Source organism: Cydia amplana, chromosome 24 (genome assembly GCF_948474715.1).
Source record: "Cydia amplana chromosome 24, ilCydAmpl1.1, whole genome shotgun sequence".
In the NCBI taxonomy this organism is placed as follows: Eukaryota; Metazoa; Arthropoda; class Insecta; order Lepidoptera; family Tortricidae; genus Cydia; species Cydia amplana.
In genome coordinates, this window is record NC_086092.1 from 7,608,335 (window position 1) to 7,629,614 (window position 21,280).

At 39.1% G+C, this 21,280-nt stretch overlaps 1 protein-coding gene across 1 annotated transcript; it reads left to right on the forward strand.

Moving 5' to 3' along the window:
- Nucleotides 1–2,603: 2,603 nt before the first annotated feature.
- LOC134659285 (ras-related protein Rab-31) lies at nucleotides 2,604–11,865 on the forward strand. Its single transcript, XM_063514939.1, has 6 exons — nucleotides 2,604–2,787; nucleotides 3,364–3,491; nucleotides 4,458–4,600; nucleotides 6,572–6,716; nucleotides 10,544–10,664; nucleotides 11,762–11,865. The coding sequence occupies exons 1-6, from the start codon at nucleotides 2,745–2,747 to the stop codon at nucleotides 11,863–11,865; spliced, it is 684 nt and encodes a 227-aa protein (XP_063371009.1). The 5' UTR covers nucleotides 2,604–2,744.
- Nucleotides 11,866–21,280: the final 9,415 nt, after the last annotated feature.

A 21,280-nucleotide genomic window follows, 5' to 3' on the forward strand; every position in this document is an offset into this window, starting at 1 on the left:
GAATTCCCCGGTACGCTACGTAACTTCTTTGTAAGTACCTAATTCTAGTAATTTAGCACCTTGTAATCTGCTATTTTTGAAACTGTAGAGATTTAATAAATTCTATTCTCTAGTCTAGGTCTTAGTAGGTAGGTACTAAAATTTCACATACCATAGAGAAAAAAATACATAGAGTGCTCACTCCATACATCAGTTTTAGTACCAAAAAGACTATTAGCTTCTAGCATCGAGTAGCGGAACTATCAGTACTGCTACTTGACAATAGATGTAGCACCGACCGGAAAGTCTTATGCTGTTGAGATAAGACTAAGACATAAGGCTAAGACATTGTCAAGTAGCAGTACTGATAGTTCCGCTACTCGATGCTAGATGTAGACACTGAAATTAATAGTCTGAACTGATGTATGGAGTGAGCACTCTTGTCTTACTTATTTCTCTATGATACATACCTAAAAGTTGTATATTAACAACTAAAATAATTTGATAGTCAGTTATTCACACAATATTCCTTATTGGGCTATACGTATTATATTAATACAACACAAAATACTATAATTTCCGATTTATAGTCCGTTTTACGCCCTAAAGGCAAAAATATTTTATAGCAAAAGCTTAATAGTGATTGCTTTTAGATGGGCGAAAACGATGTGTGGGTTATTGCCATCATCTATAAATTCAATAATGGTTTTATGAGATATAAAATCAAATTAATTATCTAGCCATCATTAATCTCTTCTTCACAAGTCGCTGTAAACGCATTCGTAGAGCCATCTATTGATTAAAATATGAATGAAAATAATTTTGGTTAGCAGCGACATCTAGCGTTGAGTAGCGTCATTATGAAGCTGTCGCAGAGACTACTAAATTTTTCCTCAGTGATTTCTAATAGTACACAAAAACAATTGTAGATGGCACTAAATTCAAATGTTGAGGGTGTTTTATACAAACAAATTAAAAAGTTTTATGTATTCGCATTTTATAAAAGAACGATAAATGGCAAATATATTTTAATGCATTTTTTGCAATTATTTTAATAAACCATTTATTATACTCAATTTTATTATATTTAAGTTTGCAAAGACAACAGCAGGCAACAGCAACAGCCAAAGAGTAAAGTAAGTATATAGGTAAAGAGAGCCCTCTTGAAGCATTTTATGGAAACTCATTTGAAAGAGCCATCTCTGATTCTCCGCCGATACTAAGTATGTTTGTGTGCGTGCACAACTACATATGCATCCATACGTGTACTTTCGTTCCACATAATATTAGGTCTACTCGAGCGGTTTACAAGTCCATTTTTTGTTTGGTTTCTTGTAACAAAAACCTTTAATTATTTACAAGAAATCAAACAACAAATGTACTTGTAAACCGCCCAAGTAGACCTAACATTATGTGGAAAAGGTTAATGTTATCAATAATGGAATAAAGAAAAAAACAGAATATTAAATTCAATATGTTTATTGCATACATGTTTTACATCACATTATCGCTAGGAAAGTACAATTTTAGGTAAACAATAGAAAAGAAAGCGAGTGTGGTGAAAAAGCATTCACACACAAGAAAATACATGATTAAGAAAATATGATTAATTTACTACGCACAATACAAGCACATAGTCTAGGCATTGTAGCAGATTTATCGATAGTGGCGTGCCTTATCAAAAGTAGGTACTTATTAGATACCTACCACGAAATAAATTTACTCTAAAATAGCGTCCATATTGCACAAAATAACACAGACCTCAACGCACTTTCTGGAGGTTTTCACAACAGGGCATGGCAGGGCAGGGCAGGCATGTGTTTTCATTCGGGCTATAATCTAATTTCCTCCAGCACCATAACCAAACCATAACGAAGAAAATGGCTCAACCATCACTAAAATATTTTTAATTTACGCTCTTCCAGTGACAGCTAAAAAATTTCATGTCTTGGCCATATACCTAGTATTATATACTTAGATGAGCTATACGCGTGCGCCCGTGAGGGACAGAACATACGTGATGCGACCAAATTAAAAACACTTTTTGACGTTCCTGACAACCTACCAAACATAACCTACGTAATTTGGTCGGGTTATTTCAAAAGCGCTTTCTCTGCTACTCCATACTAAAAGTTCTATAAGTGCATCTCGTTCGGTCAACTGGCTCCTCGCCCATTTCATCTATATAATTATGATTGTACATTGTACCTCTATGGTCTTGGCGGTTATGCAATGTTGCCAGCATAAACAAACAGCATAATTAAATCACATTTTAACAAAACTCTTATTTTTTCGCAAAATTAATTGAAAATTATAATAATTAAAAATATTAATTCGTACTTATTTTAATTTTAATATTAATGCCACCAAAATTATATGAATTTTATAGTGACATCTGGTGACGTAGTTTGTGTAATCGGAAGTCAACTTTACGCAATAGTATGTTGTCGGGAGCAAAATATAGAAATCGCCTGCATCTTTACTGACGTTAACTACATTCCTAGTGTCCCCCCCCTGGCAACAGCCATCGGCCAACTCGAACTTGACCATTCGCAAATAACAACTGACAAATGTCATTTTTATTGTCAACTTCAGTCAACTTATTCACATCACAATAAAGTTGGAAACTTCATAGTGAACATGTATTGTTATTTTTGCATGTTTTTGTAAAGTTTATACTTTTAGATATGCTTTATCCTGTTAACAATGATGTGATAATCAAAACCGAGTGCCTATGAAACTTTGTAGTGTTAAATATAGCTAGAATGAAAGTGGTTGAAGCAAAAATAGTGGTACTAGGATCACAAGGTGAGTCTTCTTGCCTTTGTTGTGATATAACGCATTATGCGTATAGTTACATAAAAACTGGTATATATTATAAGGAATGCGTTCAATTCTTAGTGTAGTGTGTCTAAATAGGTTATTTGATTATTAATGTAATTGGAAGAACCGGTTTACAAATTTGACAATTTCGTAACGTCTATTATTTTTGGCTGTCAAATGCTTGTGACTGTAGATTAATATTATACCTTGTGTCATTTGAATTAAAGCACCGTTTTGACTGGTACTGGTTTATTGAAACTATTATTTTTAAAGTTTACAATGATGGTCTATAAACTTTTTAATATTTATTGAACCATGTCCAAGTCAAGGTGACTAACATAATGCCTATAACTAGAGTCTGTGCGGAAAGAGAAAACTCGTGGAAAGTATGGGGCCCAACATTCCACGACTCTTCTAACTATAACAAATACTACCCTTAGCTTATCCTTATTAAATATATATTATGGGATAATATTGCACAAATTGACCTAGCCTCACAGTAAGCTTATGACTCATATAATAATTGTGACAATATAATGTTTTTAAACACAATTTTCTCAGGTGTCGGCAAAACAAGCCTTGTGGTCCGCTACATTGGAAAGATGTTTTCCAAACACATCTCGCCCACCATCGGGGCATCATTCTTCACATGCAACATCAATGTTGACGGAGCCAGAGTTAAACTACAGGTTTGTCCAATAATTAATATACCCAGGGCCAGCCCTATGGTATAGAACAGCCATACTCTAAGTGTGTTCCGCGGAACCCTAGGGTTCCGCGACACCCCTGCAGGGGTTCCGCAAGAATTTAGAACACTGCTTTAGTCGCTTCGAAAAATTTTACTATGCCGCCACCGTATTGTAGGGTTCCATCAAGTATTTCGCTTTCCAAAAGGGTTCCGTCAAAAAAAAAGATTGAGAACCGCTGGTATAGAGAGTGGAGTGGCTGCTCTAAGCACCAAATGGTGGGGGACCAAGACAACCAAATGTTTAAGGATATAGATGCTTCAACCTCACTGTCCAACGCCCTAGATCACGCGGCCGCAGTAGGCCTAAGAAGCGCTGGCTGGACATCGTGACAGCGGACATGCAAGAGAACAATCTCACACCTAAGGATGCCGAAGACCGGGCAAAGTGGAGAAGACTGAGCAGGAAAGCGGACCATGGCTGGCGCTAGGCCGGGAAAACGCTAGGTTGAAGAAGACTTTGATTGAAAAGATAATAAAGGCTTTAAAACTCCGAGAAAAAAAACAGTGTACTGTTTGTTATGCTACTAGAGTATTATCAAAGGCGCCTAACCTTTCTAGACTGCCTACCAAGCGCGCTTTAGGGATTGTAAATCTGAAAAAAAAAATTTTTTATTGCATAAACATTCTAGACTAGTATTTTTTATAAAAAAAATAATGTTGGACGATCTTTTTGTGATATTCTTAGTTTTAAATTGGATCTGTATAATAATCCAATATTATTATGGGATAATATTAACATCAATAAATTGCTCTGATAATTAGCTTAAGATAATATATATGTAACACCTAATTAGTAATTACTATTCATAAGTGCTTGTTGCTAGGCCTAACATGAATAAAGTATATCTTGAATCTAAATCTTGAAATAATTAGTCACTAAAACATGTTATCTTATCTTATGTTCCAGGTGTGGGACACAGCGGGACAGGAACGGTTCCGATCAATGGCGCCCATGTATTACCGTAACGCCAACGCCGCGCTACTAGTCTACGACATCACTAGCGTTGGTAGCTTCACTGCGATTAAAACGTGGGTCAAAGAGCTACAAAGGTGAGAGTTCATTGTGGCATTTACACTCAATAGCAATGATATTGGGTCATGTACTATCATTACAACGCCGCGCTACTAGTCTACGACATCACTAGCGTTGGTAGCTTCACTGCGATTAAAACGTGGGTGAAAGAGCTACAAAGGTGAGTGTTCATTGTGGCATTTACACTCAATAGCAATGATATTGGGTCATGTACTATCATTACAACGCCGCGCTACTAGTCTACGACATCACTAGCGTTGGTAGCTTCACTGCGATTAAAACGTGGGTCAAAGAGCTACAAAGGTGAGAGTTCATTGTGGCATTTACACTCAATAGCAATGATATTGGGTCATGTACTATCATTACAACGCCGCGCTACTAGTCTACGACATCACTAGCGTTGGTAGCTTCACTGCAATTAAAACGTGGGTGAAAGAGCTACAAAGGTGAGTGTTCATTGTGGCATTTACACTCAATAGCAATGATATTGGGTCATGTACTATCATTACAACGCCGCGCTACTAGTCTACGACATCACTAGCGTTGGTAGCTTCACTGCGATTAAAACGTGGGTGAAAGAGCTACAAAGGTGAGTGTTCATTGTGGCATTTACACTCAATAGCAATGATATTGGGTCATGTACTATCATTACAACGCCGCGCTACTAGTCTACGACATCACTAGCGTTGGTAGCTTCACTGCAATTAAAACGTGGGTGAAAGAGCTACAAAGGTGAGTGTTCATTGTGGCATTTACACTCAATAGCAATGATATTGGGTCATGTACTATCATTACAACGCCGCGCTACTAGTCTACGACATCACTAGCGTTGGTAGCTTCACTGCAATTAAAACATGGGTGAAAGAGCTACAAAGGTGAGTGTTCATTGTGGCATTTACACTCAATAGCAATGATATTGGGTCATGTACTATCATTACAACGCCGCGCTACTAGTCTACGACATCACTAGCGTTGGTAGCTTCACTGCGATTAAAACGTGGGTCAAAAAGCTACAAAGGTGAGTGTTCATTGTGGCATTTACACTCAATAGCAATGATATTGGGTCAGGTACTACCGTAACGCCAACGCCGCGCTACTAGTCTACGACATCACTAGCGTTGGTAGCTTCACTGCGATTAGAACATGGGTGAAAGAGCTACAAAGGTGAGTGTTCATTGTGGCATTTACACTCAATAGCAATGATATTGGGTCAGGTACTACCGTAACGCCAACGCCGCGCTACTAGTCTACGACATCACTAGCGTTGGTAGCTTCACTGCGATTAAAACATGGGTGAAAGAGCTACAAAGGTGAGTGTTCATTGTGGCATTTACACTCAATAGCAATGATATTGGGTCATGTACTATCATAACGCCAACGCTGCGCTACTAGTCTATGATATAACTAGCGTTGGCAGCTTTACTGCGATTAAGACATGGGTCAAAGAGCTACAAAGGTATTCATTGTTTAATAAAATCGGTTCACATGTATGGAAATTTCCATGTAAAGGGACCATTGTTAAGGTACATATACATACTCCTACATAATTAACACAAGTCGTATTTCAATCTTTATATATTTGCACCCCCGAAAACTTCAAAAACGACTACCTCCCGTGGCAACTTTGTGAATAGAAAAGATGTTTCCACATTATCTATTCGGAAAGGGCTTTTTCTTCCCTACTAGAAGGGATCAAAGCGGCACTTTTCTGCCCTGCTAGGAGGGATTACAGCGCTTTTCTGTTTTAAGACATTTTATTAACAGTATAAAATATTAAGATGAAATATATGAATATACAATAATCCCAAAAGTTTATAAAATTATTGTAAATTAAAATATGTATGAAATGTCATACATATTCAATGGCAATGCACTGCCAGGGCCCATATTTCTCTGAATGTACCTAGTTATAATCGTTATTTTTTGCTTGAGGCCATGTTTTATTACTTGACAAATAAGTCATCAATTTTTGTCAATCTTTTTTTCAGCAATGTACCAGAACCGATGGCGCTCGCCCTCGTAGGCAACAAGTGCGACTTGCACGAGTCCCGCGCGGTCCCGTACTCCGAAGCTAAGCAGTACGCGGCTTCCATCGGGGCGCAGTATTGTGAGACCTCGGCCCTGCACGACCAGGTATTGAGTCCATCTCTCTCTCTCTCCATCTCGCTCTATAGTGGCAACAAGTGCGACTTGCACGAGTCCCGCGCGGTCCCATACTCCGAAGGTAAGCAGTACGCGGCTTCCATCGGGGCGCAGTATTGTGAGACCTCGGCCCTGCACGACCAGGTATTGAGTCCATCTCTCTCTCTCTCTCTCTCTCTCTCTCTCTCTCTCCATCTCGCTCTATAGTGGCAACAAGTGCGACTTGCACGAGTCCCGCGCGGTCCCATACTCCGAAGGTAAGCAGTACGCGGCTTCCATCGGGGCGCAGTATTGTGAGACCTCGGCCCTGCACGACCAGGTATTGAGTCCATCTCTCTCTCTCTCTCTCTCTCTCTCTCTCTCTCTCTCTCTCTCTCTCTCTCTCTCTCTCTCTCTCTCTCTCTCTCTCTCTCTCTCTCTCTCTCTCTCTCTCTCTCTCTCTCTCTCCCTCTCTCTCTCTCTCCCTCTCTCTCTCTCCCTCTCTCTCTCTCTCTCTCTCTCTCTCTCCATCTCGCTCTCTCTCTCCATCTCGCTCTATAGTGGCAACAAGTGCGACTTGCACGAGTCCCGCGCGGGCCCGTACTCCGAAGCTAAGCAGTACGCGGCTTCCATCGGGGCGCAGTATTGTGAGACCTCGGCCCTGCACGACCAGGTATTGAGTCCATCTCTCTCTCTCTCTCTCTCTCTCTCTCTCTCTCCATCTCGCTCTATAGTGGCAACAAGTGCGACTTGCACGAGTCCCGCGCGGTCCCGTACTCCGAAGCTAAGCAGTACGCGGCTTCCATCGGGGCGCAGTATTGTGAGACCTCGGCCCTGCACGACCAGGTATTGAGTCCATCTCTTTCTCTCTCTCTCTCTCTCTCTCCATCTCGCTCTATAGTGGCAACAAGTGCGACTTGCACGAGTCCCGCGCGGTCCCGTACTCCGAATCTAAGCAGTACGCGGCTTCCATCGGGGCGCAGTATTGTGAGACCTCGGCCCTGCACGACCAGGTATTGAGTCCATCTCTCTCTCTCTCTCTCTCTCTCTCCATCTCGCTCTATAGTGGCAACAAGTGCGACTTGCACGAGTCCCGCGCGGTCCCGTACTCCGAAGCTAAGCAGTACGCGGCTTCCATCGGGGCGCAGTATTGTGAGACCTCGGCCCTGCACGACCAGGTATTGTCCATCTCTCTCTCTCTCTCTCTCTCCATCTCGCTCTATAGTGGCAACAAGTGCGACTTGCACGAGTCCCGCGCGGTCCCGTACTCCGAAGCTAAGCAGTACGCGGCTTCCATCGGGGCGCAGTATTGTGAGACCTCGGCCCTGCACGACCAGGTATTGAGTCCATCTCTCTCTCTCTCTCTCTCTCTCTCTCCATCTCGCTCTATAGTGGCAACAAGTGCGACTTGCACGAGTCCCGCGCGGTCCCGTACTCCGAAGCTAAGCAGTACGCGGCTTCCATCGGGGCGCAGTATTGTGAGACCTCGGCCCTGCACGACCAGGTATTGAGTCCATCTCTCTCTCTCTCTCTCTCTCCATCTCGCTCTATAGTGGCAACAAGTGCGACTTGCACGAGTCCCGCGCGGTCCCGTACTCCGAAGCTAAGCAGTACGCGGCTTCCATCGGGGCGCAGTATTGTGAGACCTCGGCCCTGCACGACCAGGTATTGAGTCCATCTCTCTCTCTCTCTCTCTCTCCATCTCGCTCTATAGTGGCAACAAGTGCGACTTGCACGAGTCCCGCGCGGTCCCGTACTCCGAAGCTAAGCAGTACGCGGCTTCCATCGGGGCGCAGTATTGTGAGACCTCGGCCCTGCACGACCAGGTATTGAGTCCATCTCTCTCTCTCTCTCTCTCTCCATCTCGCTCTATAGTGGCAACAAGTGCGACTTGCACGAGTCCCGCGCGGTCCCGTACTCCGAAGCTAAGCAGTACGCGGCTTCCATCGGGGCGCAGTATTGTGAGACCTCGGCCCTGCACGACCAGGTATTGAGTCCATCTCTCTCTCTCTCTCTCTCTCTCTCCATCTCGCTCTATAGTGGCAACAAGTGCGACTTGCACGAGTCCCGCGCGGTCCCGTACTCCGAAGCTAAGCAGTACGCGGCTTCCATCGGGGCGCAGTATTGTGAGACCTCGGCCCTGCACGACCAGGTATTGAGTCCATCTCTCTCTCTCTCTCTCTCTCTCCATCTCGCTCTATAGTGGCAACAAGTGCGACTTGCACGAGTCCCGCGCGGTCCCGTACTCCGAAGCTAAGCAGTACGCGGCTTCCATCGGGGCGCAGTATTGTGAGACCTCGGCCCTGCACGACCAGGTATTGACTCCATCTCTCTCTCTCTCTCTCTCTCTCTCCATCTCGCTCTATAGCGGCAACAAGTGCGACTTGCACGACCTCCCCCCCCGACCTCGGCCCTGCACGACCAGGTATTCAAATAATTAATTAAAAGGAAAAAAATCACCATTCGTATGTCTATCTGTCCGTCTCGCACATTCATAGAGAAATATAAGTAAAGAAAGAGCTCACCATACATCCATTTTCTTACCAAAACGCGAGTTATTTCGTAGTCGACATCTAACGTTAAGTAGTGGAAATATCAGTACCGACCGCTACTTGACACCAGATGTCACAAGCAGGGATGTTGCGAACATCCGCATCCGCATCCGCAACCGCGGAACTTCCGCATTATTTTCAACATCCGCATCTGCATCCGCATCCGCATAAAATCGATGCGGAGCTTATGCGGATGAGGATGTCGAACAAGTCAGTACATGAACGTCTTAGCGACGGCGTAAGTGCTAGGTAATTTCGTCATTGCCTATAAGTCCTATAACGAAATCGTCTAGATCCAGAAAAGTCGGCCAAGTTACTGTGTATTAAATATAACGCACCTATATTCTTGCTCAAATACTGAACGATTCGTTTTTTTTAAATAAAAAAATACTAAAAATGTAATATTTCACGTTTCCTAAGTACCTAATCTTGACATCCGCATCCGCATCCGCATCCGCGGATGTGAGCCTTTAAATATCCGCATCCGCATCCGCATCCGCGGATGTGAGCCTTTAAATATCCGCATCCGCATCCGCATCCGCGGATGTCAAAAAATCTGCATCCGCAACATCCCTGGTCACAAGTGTCGCTACTGACGAAAAATGTATTACTAAAACAATTGGGAAGGAACTGGCTCTTGAGACACAGGGACACCTACTTTGAGAGCCAGGAACCAATGCTATGTAACCACTCAAAGTTGCAATAAAGATTATTTTATTTTATTTTTATTTTATTTTAATTTACAACTAGTATTATAAACAGAAGGAGTTGAAAATAGAGTTGCGGTTATAATATTAGCTGAAAATTGTTGAGCATTAGAGTTTTAGTTTGCCGCGACATCTATTGTCAACTGGCAGAACTGATTATGTCCGCTTTTTGACGCTAGATGTCGACTACGAAATAACTCGCGTTTTGGTAAGAAAATGAATGTATGGAGTTACCACTCTTTCTTTACTTAGATTAGATTTAGATTTCTTTATTTCAAGATGAAAATTACACTATAAATTTGGTACATTCGTCAAAATTATGATTATCTTCTCATCATGATCGTCAAAAATTACATTATAAATTAAAAATTCAAAATAATAAGATTAATTGTGTCTCCCAATAAGGATCGTCATGTACAAAGAAAAACATGTCAAACAATTTAATATAAACCAAATTTAACTGTCATTAAAATGTCAAATAAAGATAAAAATATCACAAATGAACAAAATGTCATGTTTTAAATACTAATACTTATATTTCTCTATGGTCACATTTCAGTCAATTTGATTGTTGTCGCAGGGCATCGACCACGTGTTCCTGAGCACGGCTACAGCGCTACTGCACATGTCGACCACAACCTTGAGCGCTTCGCTACGCTCTTACGACTCGGCAGAGGGCGACACCGATAGGGTACCCACAGGTTATTATCATATTAGTTTAGTCATAGAGAAATAAGTAAGACAAGAGTGCTCACTCCATACATCAGTTCAGACTATTAATTTCAGTGTCTACATCTAGCATCGAGTAGCGGAACTATCAGTACTGCTACTTGGCAATAGATGTAGCAGCGACCGGAAAGTCTTATCTCAACAGCATAAGACTTTCCGGTCGGTGCTACATCTATTGTCAAGTAGCAGTACTGATAGTTCCGCTACTCGATGCTAGATGCTAATAGTCTTTTTGGTACTAAAACTGATGTATGGAGTGAGCACTCTATGTATTTTTTTCTCTATGGTTTAGTTTATTTATCTCTCAATACAATGTTCATAGTTCTGATTTAAACTTGCACGATTTTTACACATTATTAAATTGTACAACGGGACTTAATCGCGTATCTAAGTTTTAAGATTTACCTCCGACGTTTCGAGGACGGCGTTGTCCCCGTGGTCTCGGAGAAGGCCACGGTGTCTTCTCATCAATTTAATAATGTTCATAGTTAATGTAAAGAATACAGAAGCAATTACTTATCGTATAGCGATCGTTAGATACAAAACAAATAATTCTATTACAATTTATATTACATTAACATAAGAAACTATCGAAACGCAACTGTCACTGTCGAGCTACTTCGGAAGCATAAAGTTCACATTTACGCCTCGCGCCAAAAATCTGACGGCTCCTGTGCTGCCCTCTATAGTTCATGCACGCTCCCTATAAAAGGTGACTCTGTTTAAGAGAAAAAAATACATAGAGTGCTCACTCCATACATCAGTTTTAGTACCAAAAAGACTATTAGCATCTAGCATCGAGTAGCGGAACTATCAGTACTGCTACTTGACAATAGATGTAGCACCGACCCGAAAGTCTTATCTCAACAGCATAAGACTCCGGTCGGTGCTACATCTATTGTCAAGTAGCAGTACTGATAGTTCCGCTACTCGATGCTAGATGCTAATAGTCTTTTTGGTACTAAAACTGATGGAGTGAGCAATCTGTGTATTTTTTTCTCTATGCCTCTATACAGAGTTCGTAAACCTGAGGTAGATTCAAAATGGCGTTAATAAAACTACTCAACAGGTGATCCCACAGAAGACCCGGCCACACACACGGGCAAAGTGGAGCTCCCAGCGTGGAGCATCGACAGCATCGCCCACGGGGAACCCGCCAGAATGTGTTGTTAACCTTTTGGACGCCAATGACCGATATATCCGCACCGTAGGTTCAACGCCAAAGACCGATTAATCGGTCACAACCACAGAGCAACATCGACCTACGTGCATATACATAAAGTTCAACTTCAGTTTTGACACTTCAATGATGTGGCGTCTGAGTAGAGATGGGTAACTACCCGGGTAAATACCCGAGAGTGGGTATTTACCCGGTATATACCCGATATTTACCTAACCGCGGGTAAATACGCGGGTATTTTCGTTTTTCTTCTAAATTTGATGTGTTTAATGGTATGTGAGTATAAATAAGATTAATTAAAGTAATTTTTTATGATGTTACATAAAATGTATGTTCAAACTAATTACGAAAAGGTTGCTTTGAGGTGAAGTTCGATTTTAACATATAAGTCAAATTATGAATATCGTGTAAAATCATTCCCTGGCTTCCGGAAATGTTTTATAACGCTTTTAATATACATTAGAAAGATGAAAATAAAGACTACTTATGAATGATAAGAAAAAAAAATTGTGCAGTGTCACAACTTGGGAAGCTCATAAGTCAAAAACAGTTAGTTTTAGGACAAAAATGTATATAACCTTTTTTGTACGAAATTCTGTGTACTTTAGTTTGTACATACAACACCTTTCGATATTAATGACAGATTCCAAGAAATATGAAAAAGTTCACTTTTACCCCCCTCCCCCCAACCACACCCCCCGCCGCCTGAAGTTCGAATGTGTATTATCAACGTATAAGTATGATAATTTACTAAAACCTAAAAAAAAAAATACTCTTATGGCGGTCTTATTTTAATATTTATCAAAAGTGTACTAAAAATTCCTTAGTTACAACTGCAGGTTTCACTAAACCTTTTCATTTTAAATGACACACATTAATTACAACCATTAACTCGGTTTATATCTCCACTTTAACACAACTCGACATGTGCAATAAGAAATGAATCCACCCGTCCATTTGGGTAGATACGGGTAAATACCGGGTAGATGGGTATTTACCTGGGTGGGTAAATACCCGCGACCCATCTCTACGTCTGAGTGACAGCTTTTGTGTTTGACACGGCGTGGAAAAGGTTTATTTCGACAATGGTGACTGTACTTTAACATATTAATTGCCACCCAGCCAAACAAGACATCCGCGCCAGGCCACAAAAATCGTCATATAAAGCTGTAGTACCACGATCCCGACTATCGGGTCGTCCGGCCTGGGAACGAAATCATAAAATACCCGATAGTCGGCTTTTCGGCACTGAATGTGTTAACATTGAATACGGTGATCAATGATCATATTTTCGTATTGCGTTATCCAATCAAATTAGATTATTTCGAAGAATTAATTTCCAGTAAGCTGGAAAGCGTTTTAATACCTTCATTCGGTCCTAAATGCTTCATTCATATAATACTTGAAATTATACATTTCTTTTCAGATACATTCTAATAGGCCGATATAATTTTATAACTACATATATTGGTTTCGAATAATGCTACTTGGATATACTGATATTTTTCCGCGTTAGTATATAACAAATAATAAAAGCCTTAGTTTATAGCTAACATTCGGTTACCAATCAAAACTACATAATTTGGTATCGTCTTGGGTCGTCCCATTCGTTTTTTGTCAAGTTCTTAAATTAGTCCTATTCTGCGTTCGTCACCCATTCTACATTGAAAGCCACCGTCGATTCTGACGAATCTAGAATGGGTGACGAAAGCAGAATAGGACTAATTTAAGAACTTGACGAAAAACGAATGGGACGACCCAAGATGATACCCATAATTTTACGAGTATTATATTAAATTTATTCTTGAACTGTGCAGTAATACAACTATTTAAAATGCAACGACATACGTAAGTTTCCTTATTGACACTATCTTGCCTTAATTTCTTGCCTTTTCAATGCCATGTCCCGACAAAGTAAGTGGCGCTGGAAGAGCCGTTAGTACCTAATTATGATAAAATTATATACATACAAAGATATTTTTAATAATTGTGTTCAGAGTATAATAATAGAAAATTGTAACGTTGTTAAATAATTAAGGTATTTTATAAATAATTATAAACGTATTTTAATCTAAATTTGTATTGTAATTTTTGACAATTTGTAAGGGCCGTATGGGACCAATTTTTCGTGTTGTTAAACCTAGACAGTAAGACGGAACATTTAATAAAAAACCGGCCAAGTGCGAGTCGGACTCGCGCACGGAGGGTTCCGCACCATCAACAAAAAATAGAGCAAAACAAGCAAAAAACGGTCACCCATCCAAGTACTGACCCCGCCCGACGTTGCTTAACTTCGGTCAAAAATCACGTTTGTTGTATGGGAGCCCCACTTAAATCTTTATTTTATTCTGTTTTTAGTAATAGCGGCAACAGAAATACATCATCTGTGAAAATTTCAACTGTCTAGCTATCGCGGTTCGTGAGATACAGCCTGGTGACAGACGGACGGACGGACGGACAGCGGAGTCTTAGTAATAGGGTCCCGTTTTTACCCTTTGGGTACGGAACCCTAAAAATTGTTCAATTAGATCAGCGGTCGGCAACCTGCGGCCCGTGAACCTGTCACTTGCGGCCCGCGAGCCTCCCTGGCTATTTTGTATGTAATCTTGACAAACGACAATGTCTGATAAAGTCATAAATATTAACTAAGTGCGGCCCGCGTCAACTTCGTTAACTACTATGTGCCGCTAAAAGGTTGCCGACCGCTGAATTAGATTGATAAGCCCTTTTTAATAATATATTACCGTTCATGAAACAAAATTATTAAGTTATCTTAATATTTTGACCGCCAATAAAGCTGCCTATACACGCGATCATAACGCTCAGAATAATAAAAAAGGTTATAGTCTCGTTTATACCTAAATATCAGTAGTGGGGATATATCTATATTTAAAACTCGGTTCCCATCGGCTTGTCTAATTTCCGCTGTTGACTTTTTTTTAGCCCACCTACTCGTATTGTTGACGCACCGCCACTGATAATTATGTATTAAATAACTATTATTAAAAGACGTTAGTACCTTATACTTACGTAATTGAACTATTATTATGTTTAACTGTTACTATTATTATATTTCAGTTATTGATATCACAAATTATTGAAGTTCGATGCAACGAATTTATTTACTGTAGGTAGTTAATTTTTGTAGTTCTACTTAGTTTGCTAGTCTAGTGCTAGTTTTACTTCTACTTTACCAACAGTTAGTAATAATAGTAATATATGGCGCTAGTTTAATAACTAGCAAAAATGCACAGATCTAGAGAATGTAAGAATTACCTTGAATCGAAACCATGTCAAATGTCATTGGAATTATTGAATTCAGAACAGCCGTTTACGTTAGAGGGTCTGCCTTCTGCCATCTTGGGGCTTAAATGGAAAACTTAAACTTGACATTGTACACACACCAAAGTAGGTGCTGCCCCCTTCAGTGCACGCGCGCTCCCTTGCGCGTTGTAGGTACTGCCATCTTGTGGTCTATATCGGAAACTAACTCTTTTTGTATTTTTTTTTTGCTCTATCATGAGATTCATGAGCAAGCACGCAATATGTACCTAGTTTCATTCCCATCTGTCCTCACCGGGTACGGATATATCAATGATTTCTTAGCATTTGTGACAGGCGGGGACAGATGGGAAAGTATTATTCCCATTTGAAGTTTCTACTTAATATTTTATATTCGCTAGGTTTTGTATTCGCACGACTAGTACTGCCCTCATTTTGTCGGACTTTCTACGTTAAATCTTATGGAGTAAAATTAGTTCAAGCGGCTGCCGCTAGTACTAATGTCGGACATTCCATAAGATTACCTGTGTTTGTGACGATCAGCGCCACTTCCCCCTCCACCGACTTCGCACCTTGCCAATAGGTTTTTGATAGTTTTTATGTAGTTTTGTAATATTTTTTTGTAATTTGTATTTGCCACTATTGAAATTATTATGACATTGTGATATGATATAACTATATCAATAAAGATATTGAATAATTGAACGATATTTTTTTGTTTAATTAAACTACATATCTGTAAAACTTTAGTTTCATGATCATCATCATATCATGAACGAATTAGCCATTTTTACTACTAGGAAGTAAGAACCCTTATAATTTCGCCATGTCCGTCCGTCTGTCTGTCCGGGGCTTTGCTCCGTGATCATTAGTGCTAGGAAGCTGCAGTCAGACAGACGCACGCTCGATCCTATAAGGGTTCCGTTTTTTCCTTTTGAGCTACGGAACCCGAAAAATGAAACGACCACATTTAAAACACGATTTTATTAAAAACATTAAGTACACTTTCCCTTTTTAAATCAACCAACTTAAATAAACTCACTAACAATCTTAACATAATCTCAGCGTCACAAAAAACATCGTCATGTTTAAATGCAAAATAAACACTGACTTAATATAAAAGAAATAGACACACAAAGCAGAACAAAAACGTCAAGAAATGTGGATCCCAATGACGTTTCGCACCATTTGCATTGATGATAAAAACGCTTACGTAAATTTTGAGTCAAGATAAATGTTTCGTACAGAAAAGAGCTTAATGTCGTAAGCATTAAGTGTCAAATTTGCAAACATAAGTACCAACACTGTTAAAAAATTTAGTCCGATGGCACTACGTAACGTATGTACGTCAAACAACGTCAAACGAGAATAATGAACGAATGGAGTCACTTTGGTACACTTTAATATGTATTACTGTACAGGAAAACCAATTGAAGTAATAAATAAAACAAATTTAATTTAATCGGGAGCTCAAATAAAATTAATTCGTGGTTCAAATTCAAACAAATCAAATTTTTAATTCGTAAGTATACGTCTTTAAATAATAATTTCCTTGAAATAAATTCTACTTATTAAATAACTGTGTATTTAAGATCTACATTTACTCATAGCGCGGGTGCACGGGGACATTTAGATACTGATTGGATTTTTTTTATAAAGTCTACCTATACTTTATAAAAAAAATCCTGTGGTTGTCACTGTGTTCCGACAGGTTTAGCATTTACAGTTAGTCGATATAAGCCCTTATTGGTGGTGTATATGTCGGAAACAGGGAAATGGGCCGAACACACAAGTGCCGTTTTGCCTTGTTTAAAACTGCATCACCCCTATCTCTTGCTATAATTAAATAGCAGTCCACTTTGCACGTCGCATAGGTTTTCTTGGAAATCTTGAATTTAAACATAATATTATTTCTTATGAATTCCATATAAAAATATAAAAAAATATTGACCTCACATCGACTCATTAGATTTTTGTTCCTTAACATCCCTTCTTTGGTACTAACAAATTAATTTATTCAAAACCATAAAATTACCACCAGATTACATAAATTATGTAATGCTATCCAAAGAACTAACCGAAAGAAATACATTCCATCCTTTTTCCTTGTTTTATCATTGTTATTTTTACATATTTTAACGGCACATTTCGTAATTGTTGACAACTTCACATTTGAGCGTTTCAAACAAGACTAAACGAAAAAGTAATGCATGATCTGTTTTGACATCACTTTTGTGGGGCCATTTTTGGCGGCTGATTGGGTATCCAGTTCTTTATACTATATCAATGAAAATAAATCTTTCAATCTAATGAAATATCTGAAAATTGTCTGGCTTTCCGTTTGTCGCGACATCTATTGTCAAGTAGCAGAACTAAAATTCGCTAGTTGGCGCTAGATGTCGATTACGAAAATAATAGGCGTTTTGGTAAGAAAACTGATGTATGGAATGGAGTTAGCACTCTATGCTTACTTATTTCTCTATGACTATACTGGCTTAACGCGTATAAAAACTTTGTATAACGTTATAACTTATAAGACACTTTGTGATATCAATATAGACTTTGTGGACCTGCATTTATGCCCTTATAAAATACATAGGCATTTTGTCATTATAGCTTGGAAGACATAATTTAACTAATCCTCTTTAGCGAGTCTTGATATTACACTATTTCTTAATCAGGCTAAGCCTTTTTTAACCAGTATCTGGCAAATTTATAAAAATTGGAATGTAAAATACTCGAAATTCACAATAAAGTTAATACTTTAAATATTTATATTATTGTCATGTTTTTAGGAATACATATAGCACTGGGGGCCAATTTTTGAATTTCGACCGCTCGATTTCGTGTATTTCGTTCAGTAATATCTCCACTACTAGGCATATAAATTCTACTAATAGAATTGAAAACGAGTGGTCAGTACCACTCGATTCCAAATTTCTATCACTCGTTTTTCAAAAATTAGCATTTCTCCGTTTTCCACCGATTTTCGAGTGACGAAATCGAATGATCGAAATTCAAAAATCGGCCCCCTGATAACAAACCGTCTTAACAAAAGTTTGCAAAAACCATCCTACCCTGCTACTAATAGTCCAGAATTTCCCAACTAATAGCATAGAGAAATAAGTAAGACAAGAGTGCTCACTCCATACATCAGTTCAGACTATTAATTTCAGTGTCTACATCTAGCATCGAGTAGCGGAACTGTCAGTACTGCTACTTGACAATAGATGTAGCACCGACCGGAAAGTCTTATCTCAACAGCATAAGACTTTCGGGTCGGTGCTACATCTATTGTCAAGTAGCAGTACTGATAGTTCCGCTACTCGATGCTAGATGCTAATAGTCTTTTTGGTACTAAAACTGATGTATGGAGTGAGCACTCTATGTATTTTTTTCTCTATGCTAATAGGGAGTATTACTGCAATGTTCTGCCACCAGAGTGCAGCACTAGCATCGTAAACCATAGAGTAACTTATACATACTGTGCCTTAAACTGTTTTTTGACAAGTTTTCACAGACAATCAAATATGACATTGATACATCAAGGCGGTGTGTTTACAAAGGGCCTACCGGGAAACGCGAAATCGAAACTCAGCTACCTGCCGCTTTATCGCTCGAATATGCAAGAGTGATAGAGAGGTTAGATAACAACATTTCGACTCTCTCGTTTGCGGTAGACCCTTAGATTGTGACGGATTGTGGAAGTGGCGCCCCCTAGGCAGAGTTTCGCGTAATATTCCCTATTCCAATATTACGACTGACGACAATTATAGTTATTTACGATACAAGTGCGGAAAGTAGGAAATTCGCAATTAGTGGTGATAAATTAAATCGACACGAGTTGCGAATTACCTATTCGCACGTGTATCGTACAACGTTTTACAGTACATATGGACCTTTAAATAATTAATGTTACAAATATGTAACATGTTTTGGGGGTCATCCATTAATTACATCGCACGTTTAGGGGGGGAGGGGATAAAGAAAATGTGACATGCTGTGACAAGGGGGAGGGGGGAGTCACAAACTTTGTGACGTCACTTTAACTTCATCAGTAACAAAAAAAAAAATTATCATTGATAAATACGGTATAAAACAAGTTTTTGGAACGATAATAGGCCTGATGACAAATTTTCAAAACCCTTTTATTATTGTCGGTACACTTGTACTGGTTCCGAAAAACACAATATTTCAGCTATACCATAGAGAAAAAAATACATAGAGTGCTCACTCCATACATCAGTTTTAGTACCAAAAAGACTATTAGCATCTAGCATCGAGTAGCGGAACTATCAGTACTGCTACTTGACAATAGATGTAGCACCGACCGGAAAGTCTTATCTCAACAGCATAAGACTTTCCGGTCGGTGCTACATCTATTGTCAAGTAGCAGTACTGATAGTTCCGCTACTCGACGCTAGATGTAGACACTGAAATTAATAGTCCGAACTGATGTATGGAGTGAGCACTCTATGTATTTTTTTCTCTATGGCTATACTTATAAGATTTAACATAAATAATTGCATTTTTTTATAGCTAGTTTAAACCTCGCGCGAAAACGCCTCGCAAGCGATTTGTGACGTCACGAATTAGTTGGTGGAAGGGGGATAGACATTGTTTACATACTTACAGTTACGAATTTTCCCTTGAATCCGAATGATATTATCAATTCAGCACCATATATTACGATTAGGGATGATAAATACATTACAAACATTAATCACAAAAACGCATTTTATACAAAAACTCTCACACGGTTGCAATTTAAGATGAATTATTTAGATACATGCAAACTCTGAGTGAAATCACCGAGCGCCGGTTTTACTTTTTAATTTTTCATTTTTTCTGGTTCCAACAGCCAACATGGCAATGATAGTTCCATTCAGCCAAATAATTAAAAAAGTTTTTTGGCGAAATATCGTATTATTTAGCATTTCATTTATTTAATTACAAATAAATATTTACTACACATCGTGTAATCATATTTTTTTGACGTAATAAACGTTTAGTGGCGAAATAATATTTTTTTTGAACCTCCAAACTCTTTGGTGAGGATTTATGGATTACGTTCAATGAGGATTGATGACGTCACTCCTTAGCTCGCTTCTGATTGGCGTTTCAGTCAAAATGGCTGATTGGAGAATTTTGCACTTTTATTTTATTGAATATATTAATCATCCTAATGTTTATACTGAGATTGGGCCATTTTTTAGAACTATATTAACATATATGTTTATATGAAACCATTATTTCCATGATTCTTTGTTACTGTCATCAGGCCTATTGTTTTTATTCGTTTAAATTTCTGTCCCAATCAGTTTTGGGTTGTAAAATTACTAATATTTCTTTTGTGAAAAATATTTTGATATTATTACATAAATATTTGACAATTTCGTTGAAAAAATGTGACGTCACACCAGGGGGGAGGGGTCTGCCAAATGTGACCAAGTGTGACACGGAGGGGGGAGGGGTCAAAAAACCTAGAAATTCGTGTGATGTAATTAATTGATGACCCCTTGTGAATTTTATTGACATGTATGATTGTACAGTCAAGGAATGTAATTTAGGTATCAGCGTAATTCGTCCCATTCGTTTTTCGTTCATTTCTTATGTCCGTCTCATTCTGTGTTCGTCACTCATTCTTTATTCGTCTCGATCGCTATATGTCCCTATCGTCTTAAGTACAATTATGTAACCTGTCTCTTCCTTAACAAGTCTTTTTCGTTTTTCGTCACGGTCTTCCTAGGACTATGTCTTTGTTTGTGTGGGTCTTTTTTGGTATCATTCGCACTTTATCTTTAGTCACTTTCGTTATTCGTCTCACTCTTTTTTTGTCTTTAATGGTAACTCGTTCCGTTCTTTTTTGGGCACGTTCGCTAATCGTCCCGTACTAAAGTTATATTAAGTACGCAGATTGTATAAATAGAGTCATACCTCCTTAGCATTTCCAAGCAAATGAACTGTCAGAATTCAAAGTGTTATTTTAAATGTCAGACTACTACAAAATTACATGAAATTATGACGATCACTTGGTCAATAAGATATAATTAAAAAAAAAATAAGATTGACGGAAAAAGATAGTTACAAATAGTGACCGAGACGCAAAACGAATGTAACGAACTT

Excerpts from the sequence above, each read along its gene's own strand:
- LOC134659285 (XM_063514939.1), top strand. The coding sequence starts at position 2,745 with ATGAAAGTGGTTGAAGCAAAAATAGTGGTACTAGGATCACAAG. Across the intron at positions 2,788-3,363 it reads AGTGGTACTAGGATCACAAG|GTGTCGGCAAAACAAGCCTT; the intron begins GTGAGTCTTCTT and ends CAATTTTCTCAG. Across the intron at positions 10,665-11,761 it reads CACCGATAGGGTACCCACAG|GTGATCCCACAGAAGACCCG; the intron begins GTTATTATCATA and ends ACTACTCAACAG.